The sequence below is a fragment of the Tursiops truncatus genome, chromosome 15 (assembly GCF_011762595.2).
Source record: "Tursiops truncatus isolate mTurTru1 chromosome 15, mTurTru1.mat.Y, whole genome shotgun sequence".
NCBI lineage: Eukaryota > Metazoa > Chordata > Mammalia > Artiodactyla > Delphinidae > Tursiops > Tursiops truncatus.
Genome location: NC_047048.1, coordinates 72,643,800 through 72,656,002, shown reverse-complemented (window position 1 = coordinate 72,656,002; position 12,203 = coordinate 72,643,800). Strand labels below are relative to the sequence as shown.

Here is a 12,203-nt window from a genome sequence, read left to right as displayed (position 1 = left end):
TTACAAAGCTGCAGTCATCAAGACAGTATGGTATTACATAAAGATAGACTAGACCAGTAGATTAGTGGATCCGTGGACCAGCATAGAGAGTGGAGAAATAAACCACATGTATATGAATGTTTTTGACAAAGATTCAAAAGCAATAAAGGATAGTCTTCTCAACAAAAGATGCTAAAACGACTGGATATCTATATCCAGAAAAAACTGTACTTCAGTACATACCTCACATGACATACAAAAATTAACACAAAATAGAGCACAGACCTAAATATAAAACTTATATAAGAAAAAAGGAGAAAATCTTTGTGCTTTTGGGTTAGGCAAAGGATTCTCATATACAACACTAAAATCATGATCCAAAAGGAAAAAATATTTGATATAAATTGGACTTCATGAAAATTTAAAACTTTTGCTCTTCAAAAGGCACTATTAGGAGAATGAAAAGACAAGTCACAGTCCAGAAGAATATAATTGCAAAACATATATATGATAAAGTAAGTTGTATTAGTTAGAGGTCTCTAGGGAAATAGAAGCAGTAGGATATAGACGTAGATATAGACAGATAGATATAGATGATATAGATAGAGATTTATTATAAGAATTGACTCATGTGGCTATGGAGGCCAAGAAGTCCCACAATCTGCCTTGCACAAGCTGGAGAACCAGAAAAACCAATATTATAATTCGGTCTGAGACAGAAGGCCCAAGAACGGGGAGTTCCAATGTCTGAGGGCAGGAGATGAACGTCCCAGCTCAAGAAGAGAGAGAATTTGCCCTTCCTATGCCTTTTTGTTTTATTTGGGCTCTCAATGGATTGGATGACGCCCACCCACATTGGTTAGGGCAGATCTTCTCTACTCAGCCTACTGATTCAAATGCTAATCTCTTCTGGAGATACCCCACACAGACACACCCAGAAATAATGTTTTACTAGCTATCTGGGCCTCCCTTGGCCCAGTCAAGTTGACATAAAATTAACCATCCAGAATATATTTTTTAAAACTCTCAAAACCAATAATAAGAAAACAAGTAACCCAATAAAGAAATGGGCAAAGTACTTGAACAAACGTTTCACCAAAGAAGATATAGGCATGGCAAAAAAAGCACATGATTAAGATGCTGAGTATTAGTCATTAGAGAAATGCAAATTAAATCATCAGTGAGATACTACTACATACCCCCTAGAAAGGCTATAATTATAAAGACTGACCATAGCAAAGGCTGGCAAGGTTGCAGAGCAACTGGAACTCCCTCAACCCTGCTGGTGGGAATGTGAAATGGTACAACCACTTTGGAAAACAATTTAGGAGTTTCTTAAAAAGTCAAACGTAGGGACTTCCCTGGTGCTGCAGTGGATAAGACTCTGTGCTCCCAATGCAGGGGGCCTGGATTTGATCCCGGGTCCGGGAACTAGATCCCACATGCATGCCGCAACTAAGAGTCCTCATGCCACAACTAAGGAGCCGGCAAGCCAAAACTAAGGAACCCACGAGCCACAACTAAGTAGCCCACCTGCCGCAACATCCTTGTCTTGTTTCTGGTCCTGGGGGGGTAGCTGTAGGTTTTTTGTAGCTGTCCTATTTTAGTCAGTTTAGGCTGCTATAAAAAAAAATACCACAGACTGGGTGGCTTAAACAATAGAGATTTATTTCTCACAGTTCTGGAGGCTGCAAAGTTCAAGATCAAGGCTCTGGCCAGTTTGGTTCCTGGTGAGAGTCCTCTTCTTGTTTTCAGATGGATGTCTTTTTGCTGTCTCCACACATGGTGGGGAGACAGAGAGATATCATCTCTCTTGTACCTCTTCTTATTAGGGCACTAATTCCACTTTGAGGACTCCACCCTTATGACCTAATTACTTCACAAATACCCCCACCTCCAAATACCATTACACTGGGGATTAGGTCTTCAACACATAAATTGTGGGGGGAGGGATATAAAAATTCAGTCCACTGCATGCCTTTTTCTGATAAAGGAAGTTCCTTTCTACCCCTAATTTGGAATTTTTATCAGAAACAAGTGATAGATTTTGTCAAATGTTTTTCTGTGCCTATGTTGAGATAATCTCTTTTTTTTCTTTCAAGTTACTTAATATGGTGAATTACATTAATTTTCAAATTTTAAACCAACTTTGCATCATTAAGATAAACCCCACTTAGTCATGATATAGTATCCTTTAATATACAGTTGGGCTAATTTGCTAACATTGTGTCTAGAAATTTTGTATCTACGTTTATGAGAAATATTGGTCTGTTGTTTTCTTTTAATGTCTTTGCCTAGTTTTGGCATCAGGGTAATGCATTCCTCATAGAATGAGTTCGGAAGTATCCCTTCCTCTTCAATTTTCCTGAAGAATTAATGTAGAACTGATATATCTTACTTAAATGTTTGGTAGAATTAATCAGTGAAGACATTTAGGCCTGGCAATTTCTTTGTGGGAACATTTTTAACAAAAAAATTTCAGTTTATTTAGTAGATATAGGCCTATTTCTTCTTGAACAAGCTTCAGAAGTTTTTGTCCCACAAGGAATTTCTTCATTTCATCTAAGTTGTTGACTATTGCATTGTTAGCCTTCTAATATCTGTAGGGTCTGTAGTGATGTCACCTCTCATTTTATTGGTAATTTATATCTTTTCTTTTTTCCCCATATCAGCTTGTGTAGAGTATTATCAATTTTATTGGTCTTCTCAAAGAACCAAGTTTTGGTTTCAATGATTTTCTCTACTGTTTTTCTGTTTTCAGATTTTATTGATTTCCATTCTGATCTTTGTTATTTCCTGTCCTCTACGTACTCTGGGTGTAGTTTGCCTTTCTTTTTCTAGTTTCTTAAGGTGAAAGATAAGGTGCTTGGTTTAAAACCTTTCTTCTTTTCTAATATAGGGATTTAGTGCCACAAATTTCCCTTTAAGTACTGTGTTAGTGACATTCCATAAATTTTGATACGCTGTGTTTTCATTTTTATTAGGTTCAAAATACTTTTAAATTCACCTTTGATTTTTCCTTTGACTTGTGGTGTACTAGCCAGGGTTCTCCAGAGAAACAGAACATATGTGTGTGTGTGTGTTTATTTATATATATGGAGAGTTATTATAGGAATTGACTCATGCAGTTAGAGAGGCCAAAAAGTCCCACAATTTGCCACTTGCAAGCTGGAGAACCAGGAAAACTGGTGGTATAATTTGGTCTGAGTCTAAAGACCTGAGAACAAGGGGAGCCAATGGTGTAACTCCTAGTCTGAGCCTGAAGGCCTGAGATCCAGGGGTGGGGGATAAGAAAGGGGCCCCCACTGATGTAAGTCTTGGAGTCCGAAGGCTTAGAACGAGAAGCCCCAATGTCTCAGGAAAAGATGAATGTCACAGCTTAATAAAAGAGAGAGAGAGATCACTCTTCCTCTGCCTTTTTGTTCTGTAAGATGAGCCCTCATTGGATTTAAATGATGCCTGCCCTCATTGGTGGGGGCCATCTCCTTTACTCAGTCTACTGATTCAAATACCAGTGTTTTCTGGAGACACTCTCACAGACACACCCAGAAATAATGTTTAACCAGCTGTCTGGGCATCCCATAGCCTGGACAGTTGACACGTAAAATTAACCATCACACGTGGGTTATTTAGAAGTGTGCTATTTTGTTTCTGAATATTTGAGAATTTTCCGAAAATCTTCTTGCTATTTATTTCTAATTTAATTCCACTGTTTTCAGAGAACATATTTTGTATGCCTTGAAACCTTTTAAATGTAATGAGACTTCATGATTTATGGCCCAGGATATGTCTATTTTGGTAAATGTTTCATGTGCACGTGAAAAAATGTGAATTTTGCTGTTAAGTGGAGTGGCCTATTGTCTGTTACATCAAGTCTTTTCCCTCTAGTTTCCTCCCTAGAGAAGATGACTGTTAACAGTTTTTTTGCATCCTTCCAGAAATTTCCTATGCAAATATGGGTATTAAACTATACTTATATTGAAAAAAAACTCCAGGATCATATTATGCACATAGTTCTGCCACTATCATAGTTTTCCACATATCACAATAGCTCAAAGAGAGATCCATATTAGTGAAGATATAACTAGCTTACTTATTCTTTTTAACAGATGTATAGTGTGCCAGTGGTGGATACGCCATCATTTATTTAACCTGACTCCTATTAATGGATATTTACGTTGTTTTCAGTCTTTTGCTATGGCAATGCTCAAAAAATATTCTTTTAATTTAAGTCTTTGTACCTATGTGGGAATTTATCTTTAGGATAAGTTTCTAGAAGTAGAATAACTGGGTTAAAGAGTACATGCATTTTCAATTTTGTTAGATGTTGCCAAATTGCATGAAAGAACCTTGTAAGTTTCTTCTTGAGAGATTAAAAAAAATTCCTCCTTCTATTGACTGAGGGAGAAGATCTAAGAAATTTAAAATATACTACAACTTCTTTTTAGATAATTTGTAACATACTTAAAAGCTTAAAAAGAAAAAAGTCCTCAAGCAACCACTACTGATTTGTCTTTTCTCTTGAGTAACGTCAGATGTTCAGATTTTGCCCTCTCCATCAGCGAACTGCCCTGCAATCATCTGCAAATTGTTGGGGCTTAATGTAACTGTTAATGCATGTCGATGCAGATGGTGCTGTGGCAGGGCTGGGGGCCAGGGAGGAGAAGAGCATTAGGATACCATATCCGGGCAACGCAAAGAGTGAGCATGATCTGTCGGTAAGATATAAACCTCTTGAGCCTCTGGAATTTGGAACCAACCACTCAAGCAGATCCTGGATAATTTCAAAAGTGGAGTTTTTATGGGAAATTTTAAGAGAGTGCATAAGCGTGTGCCTGTGTGCGTGGGCAAACGAGTATGCTTAAATGCCGTTCCTTTATAACGGACACTGGGGAGAAGAGGCAAGAGACCTCGGTTATAGCTGACAATTATTTATGTCATTAGATTTTATGTGAGCTTGTTAGACACACAGTAAAAACCATCTCAACCACTTATTGTTGAACCTTAGACCAGGGGATAGATGAAGAACAGGGGGAAACAATAAAGAAAAATTTCAATGACACAATGAGCCTTTATGTTCACTCCTGATGGGGAACAAAAACGACCTTCCCACATAACCCAAATTCTTGGGAAGTAAGTCTTTGGAATCCAGTTCACCATCAAATTATAGATAGATAGTAGCATCTATTGGAAGATTTCCTGCTTATATTTCATTTCTGAAACCAGTGTGGAGAGGCCACATTGTGGAAAGCAGGATGGGCAAAGATAATTCAGGATTATGACAAAGAAAAGTTTGTTACACTTCATACTCTTCCAAGGCAGCAATTTGGAAATTGGAATGTGGGTATTAGGCATTTATTCTATACTCTGGGATGAGGTCACAATGACCAAAATCAATGCTCAAACCCTAAACATCCTTCAAAGTTGACTTAAAAATGCTTGGCCAGGGCTTCCCTGGTGGCGCAGTGGTTGGGAGTCCGCCTGCTGATGCAGGGGACACGGGTTCGTGCCCCGGTCCGGGAAGATCCCACATGCCGCGGAGCAGCTGGGCCCGTGAGCCATGGCCGCTGAGCCTGCGCGTCCGGAGCCTGTGCTCCACAACGGGAGAGGCCCCAACAGTGAGAGGCCCACGTACCGCAAAAAAAAAAAAAAAAAAAAAAATGCTTGGCCACATTGTCTCCATTTGTCACCAAACCAATATTATCTAACTCATCCCCAACTGATGGAAAATACAAGGGCTAAAAGCAGCAGCTGCACCAGAACTTCAGGAACAAAGAGGTGAGTCTTCACTATTGTTCTTTCTCTAGCCATCAACCAATAAATATTTATTGAATGAACGTTCACAAACCATCATGCTCGTTCAGCTTCTACAAAGCCCCAGAAACAGGAGGTTTCAGAAAAAAAGAATAAAATGCAATGATATCTACTCTCATAGGATGTTCTAATTTATGGCTGTCATGTTATTTAGTGGTGATGAGCCTAAATCATCTCATGAAAGAGAAGACACGTGCGTAGCAGATTTACGGAACGAATGAATGAATCCGTAGGCTGGCGAGTTAGTCGCACAGTGATGTACATCACCAAGGGGCCTGGATGTGGAGTCGTGTGTACCCTGTCTGAATGGGGCAGACATTACTCAGCTCCAGACAAGCACTGTGACTTAATAATGTGGACCTAGGGTGACCAGATCGTCTTTCAAGAGAAGGCAGACATTAGAATTTTTAGGTAAAAATCTGTAACTTTTAAACATGGGTGCAATTAAATACACACACACACACACACACACACACACACACACACACACACACACACACACACAAAGAAAAGCCAACAAAAGATGAAGTTAGCTCTTGGGTGACTGGTTCTTTACAGCTGGGACCTATGTCCAGTCCATACTTCATATAAGAGCTCAGACCACAGCCAGGAATGACCACACGACAGTGACTGTACTTACCGCCAAGCGACTCAGAACTCTGGCTGGGGACGTTGTGAGGTTCCTCCTGCAGGACGTAGGTGGACGTGGAGAGGGGAGAGGAGCAGATGCTGCCGGCCGGGACGTAAGGAGGGCTGTAGGACGAGCTGTAATACTGGGAGTACTGGCTCTGTGGGAAGCCGGGGTAGGAAGGATAGTCCTGGAGAGGGAAACCCACGAGGAAGGCTGTCAGGCTGATGTGGGTAAGGGGCCTCCCGGGCTGGGTCTGTTGTGCCTGTCCCTGTCTCCCCACTATTAAAATAAAAGCTCTATGAGGGCTTTTATAAAAATAAAAGCTCTAGGGGCTCTTTATAGAATAAAAGCTCTAGGGGCTCTTTATAGAATAAAAGCTCTAGGGGCTTTCCCTAGAAGCAGATCTCCAAGACAAGGATTCAAGTGCAAGTAGCGGATTTGGGGCGTGAAGGAGAGACCAGCTGGGCAGTGGGGAAGCGAGACAGCAAAGGGGAGAAGGGAAGGCAGCCAGCACAGGGGCTTCTCCAGTGGGAACTGGAGCTGAATTCTACCAGGGAGATGCTAGGGTGGTAGAAAACACATCTCAGAAAGATCTCTCCCAAGGGGCAAGGGAGCTGGGGTATTTATATACCAAGTCCAGCCAGTCTTTGCTTGAGAGCTGCTCCCAGGGAACACTTAATTCCCTGGCACTTCCTGCCTGCTGTATACATTGATTCCAGAAAACACCCTTGGGCCCAGGGGTGCAGAGCCTGGCAGCTAGAGGTCAACAGGTGCACCCTGAGGGACATGCACATGGCCCTGACAGCATCCGTCTTGGTCACGGCTGTGCGGGGCACATATGGGCACTCAATAAATACTGGAAAAATTAGTGAACAAATGAATGAGTAATAAAGACCACATACACATACCCCGGAGACTAGGTGACATTTTAGGTTCACGGTGGGGGAGGGGGCGTTGTGCAAACAGTGGCGCCTACACAGCATTAGGGATCCAGACTCTCCCACGAGGGAGTCCTGGAGATGAAAGCGAAGAATGCCGATCTTCTCTATCAAGCTTTGCTTAAACCGACCAGATCGTCCAGTTCCCCGACAACAGTCATTGTTTCAAATGTTCGGCCCCACCACAGAGCAGTGCTTCTCCACCCTGCAAGCAGCTCACGGAAGCTTCTTACAGGAAAGGTGCACCAATAGTGCACAGAGTTCCCGTCCACCTTTAGCGGGTTAATTCTTAATTCACTCTCTAAGTGAAACCAAGAGACTCAGACTATTAGCCAGCATGCATCCATCTTCACAGTGCTGACTAAGTTCAATCTAACAAGCATTTATAAAGCTCCCACTCTGTGTCGGGCACTCGACACTGGGACGCAGAGGCGAAGAAGATATAATTTCACCCTGGAGAAGCTTGGGGTCTGGTGAAAGACCACAGGTTATTGCATCCATCCATCCCAAATTCAACAGTCAATGGGTGTCTTAGACTCAGATCAAGATGGAACATATGACGCAGCCCATGTCATCTTGGAAATCTGCCAGCAATTCCAATTTCTCTGCCTCTACACTGTATCTTTCCAATGGCTGTTGGTACAGTCTGGCCCCTGTGTTCTCCAAATCCAGGGAATCAGAGACACGGTTTCTGGTAGGGCTCATAGGTACAAGGGGGTTCTCTGCGTACCTGGATTTAAAGGGACTATTTAAGGGTGGGGAGCTCTGCCTACCTGGTGCACAGTTCCAAAGCCAGCTGCGTTGGTCAGTCCATTTGCTCCTTGATAGATCCCTGCTGTGCCTGCAGGAAGGAGGGACAGATGAGGTTTTTTACAGTCAGAGAGGGACATGGAGGAGAAAGACACAGCAGAAAGGTGGGGTCTTTGAGGTCCTCCGACAGGTTGGGATGGAACCTGTGACTCTGGCAACCTCTCTGAACCTCAGTTCTCTCAACGAATTAATGAACAACGTGAATAATATTTTAATTAATAATAATATTAATGAATAAAATATAAATAACACCTTCAAAGGATTCTGGTGAGAAATAAATGAGAGTGCACCCAACACAGTTTCTGGTACTCGATAATTATGTTTTAAAACTTATTTATTTAAAAAAATTATAAATGTACATAACATGAAATTTACCCTTTTAACCATTTTTTAAAAAAATTGAAGTATAGTTAATTTACAATGTTGTGTTAGTTTTAGGTGTACAGCAAAATGATTCAGTTACACATATATGTATCTATTCTTTTTCAGATTATTTTCCATTATAGCTTATTACAAGATGTTGAATATAGTTCCCTGTGCTGTACAGTAGGACCTTGCTGTTTGTCTATTTTTTATCATTTTAACCACTTTTAAGTGTATTAAGTGGCCTTAAGTACAGTGGCATTAAGTACATTCACAACGTTGTGCAACCGTCACCACCATCCACCTCTAGAACCTTTTTCATCTGGCAAAACTAGAACCACGTGCCCATTAAACAGTACCCCCTCCCCTCGGCCCCTAGCAACCACCATTCTACTTTTTGTCTCTATGAATCTGGCTACCCCAGGGAACTCATATAAGTGGAGTCATACAGTATTTATCCTTTTGTGACTGGCTTATTTTACTTAGTATAATGTCTTCAAGGTTCATCCATGTTACAGCATGTGTCAGAATTTCCTTCCTTTTTAAGGCTGAATAGTATTTCATAGTGTATATATATCCCATTTTTGTTTATCCATTCATCTGCTGATGGCCACTGGTTTGCTCTTACCCTTTTGCTGTTGTGAATAATGTTGCTATGAACACAAGTATACAAATGTCTCTTTGAGACCCTGCTTTCAATTCTTTGGGGTATATATGCAGAAGTAGAATTGCTGGGTCATTTGGCAATTCTATTTTTAACTTTTTGAGGACCCGCCATACTGTTTTTCCACAGTGGTTGCATCATTTTACATTCCCACCAACAGTGAGCAAGGCTCCACATCCTTGCCAACACTTATTTTCTGTTTTTTTTTTTAAATTGTAGCCATTCTAAAGAGTGTAAGGTGGTAATAATTATGTTTTGAATTAAATGAATGAGTGTAATGACTTCTCCTCTTTGAGCTTCAGTTGTCCCACCTGTAAAATGGGGATAAAAGTGATACTACTACTACTACTATTACTACTACTACTAGAAGATGCTACTTAGTGAATGAATGAGTAAATGAATGAATGAGTGTGGTGTCATTTCAGGTAGGGTGGTCAGGGAAGACCTCTGAGATGACATTTGAGCTGAGCCAGGAATGATAAGAGGAAGCCAGTGATGGAAACATCCGGGGGGAAGAGTATTCACAGACACTGAGGTCAAAGACCCTGAGGTAGGGATTAGCTTGACAGGTTAAAGAAAGAGCAAAAGGGTCAATGGAGCAGGAGCCCGGAGAAAGAAGAGGGCGGTGACAGCAATAACAGCAGTGAGCTCGTGTGTCAGGGCTTCTCACGGGGAAAGTGAGCGGAGAAAAAGGTTAAGTAGCGTGCTCAAGGCAACAGAGACAGTGAGTGACAGCCGCTGGGGCTGGAACCTGGGCAGTCTGGCTCAAGTCTGCGTTTCCAACGTGACTCGAATGTCGTTGCTGCTTCTTTTTAGAACTGTTTTTTGGGATATAATACTATACCATTATATGCTATACCATTTATATACTATACAATTCCTCCATTGTAAAAATGTCACTTTTTAAAGTAAATTTCCTTTTTAAAGTAAATCGCTATAATTGTGCAGCCGTCACCACGATGAAGTTTTAGAACATTTCCATCACCCCCAAAGTGCCCTCTGCTTGTCTGCAGTCAACCCCCACTCCCATCCCCAGCCTCAGGCAGCAGTTGACCTGTTGCTTATTCTAGAGTTTGCCTTTTCTAGATATTTCTTAGAAACAGGATCATTACAACATAAATTTGTGTCTGGCCTCCTTCCCTTAGCATCACGCTTTAGAAGTTCATCCATGTTGTAATATGCGTTAGGAATGTATTCCTTTTTATTGCTGAATAGTATTCCATGCTATGGATGGACCACATCCCATTTTTGGCTATTATGGATAATGCTGCTATAATTATTTGCATACAAGTCCCGTGTGGATATATGTTTCCATTTCTCTTGGGAGGATCCCTAGGAGTAAGATTGTGGAGTCAGGTGGTAAGAGTATATTTCACTTTTTAAGAAATGGCCAAACTAAAAAGAAAACCCAAAACACAAAAAAACAAAACCCAAAAAAAGCCCAAACAAACAACAAAGGGAATTCCCTGGCAGTCCAGTGGTTAGGACTCTGCACTTTCACTGCTGAGGGCCCAGGTTCAATCCCCAGTCAGGGAAATAAGATCTTACAAGCTGTGTGGCACAGCCAAAAAAAAAAAAAAAAAGAAATGACCAAACTGTCTTCCAACGTGTCAGTGCCATTCTCCATTCCTACCAGCAATGTGTGTTTTATATTCCCACCAGCAATGGAAGAGAGTTCCAGTTTTCCAGCACTTGGTATGTTCAGTCTTTGTGACTATAGCCATTCTAGTAGGTGTGCAGTGGTATCTCATTTTGGCTTTAAGTAGCGTTTCTCTAATGACTAACCATGTTGGGCATCTTTTCATGTGTTTATCAGTCATGCATCTTCTTTGATGAAGGTCCATTCAAATCTTTTTCCCACTAAAAAAAAAGTTGGGCTTGTCCTCTTAATACTGAATTGTAAGAGTTCCTTATAGGTTCTGGAAACAAGTTCTTTATCAGACATATGATTTACAAATATTATCTCCCAGTCTGTAGCTTGTCTTTTCATTTTCTTAATGGTGTCTATTGAAAAGCAAAGCAAAAGTTTTAGTTACCAATTTTTTATCATGAATCTTGCTTTTGCTGCCTAACCCAAGGTCATAAAGATTCTTTCTTCTAGAAATTTTATAGTTTTGGGTCTTACATTTAGGTCTATGATATAATGTAATAATGTAAGTTAATTGTAAGTTATAATATGTAAGTTAATGTATAATAATGTATAATAATGTAAGTTAATGTAATAATGTACGTTAATTATTATATAAGTTACATAATAATGTAAGTTAATTTTTGTGTACAGTGTGAGGTAAGGGTCTAAATTAATCTTTTTGCATATGGCTATCCAGTTGTTCTAACACAACCGTAAAAATTTATCCTTTCCCTCACTGAATTACTTGAAAGCTTTATCAAAAATTAATTGACAATATACAGAATTGATAAACAACAAGGCTCTACTGTATAGCACAGGGAACTATATTCAACATCCTGTGATAAACCATAATGGAAAAGAATATGAAAAAGAATATGTATATATATAACTGAGTCACTTTGCTGTACAGCAGAAATTAACACAACATTGTAAATCAACTATACTTCAATAAAATTTAAAAAATTAATTGACAATAGATGTGAGAGTTTATTTCTGGACTCTATTCTTTTCCACTGAGATATCTATCCTATACCAATTCCATCCTGTCTTTTTTATTAATTTTTATTTTATATCGGAGCACAGTTGATTAACAATGTTGTGTTACTTTCAGGTGTACAGCAAAGTGATTCAGTTATACATATACACGTATCTATTTTTTTCAAATTCTTTTCCCACTTAAGGGGGAACAGAATAATAACTTAGGTTACTACAGAATATTGAGCAGAGTTCCCTGTGCTATACAGTAGGTCCTTAATCCTGTCTTGATTCCTGTAGCTTTATAGCAAGTTTTAAAACCAGCTAGTGTAAGTTCTCTAACTTTGTTTTTCTTTTCCAAGATTGCTTTAGCTTCTCAGTATAATCTTGGCATTTACA

At 40.0% G+C, this 12,203-nt stretch overlaps 1 protein-coding gene across 1 annotated transcript in view; it reads right to left on the bottom strand.

Moving 5' to 3' along the window:
- Positions 1–12,203, bottom strand: part of EYA2 (EYA transcriptional coactivator and phosphatase 2) — a 174,735-nt gene that overhangs the window by 82,889 nt on the left and 79,643 nt on the right. The window contains exons 5-6 of the mRNA XM_073793066.1: positions 8,136–8,203; positions 6,434–6,611 (exon numbers count right to left, since the gene is read on the bottom strand). Of these exons, the coding sequence (XP_073649167.1) occupies positions 6,434–6,611; positions 8,136–8,203 (246 nt within the window). The remainder of the gene's footprint in view (positions 1–6,433; positions 6,612–8,135; positions 8,204–12,203) is intronic.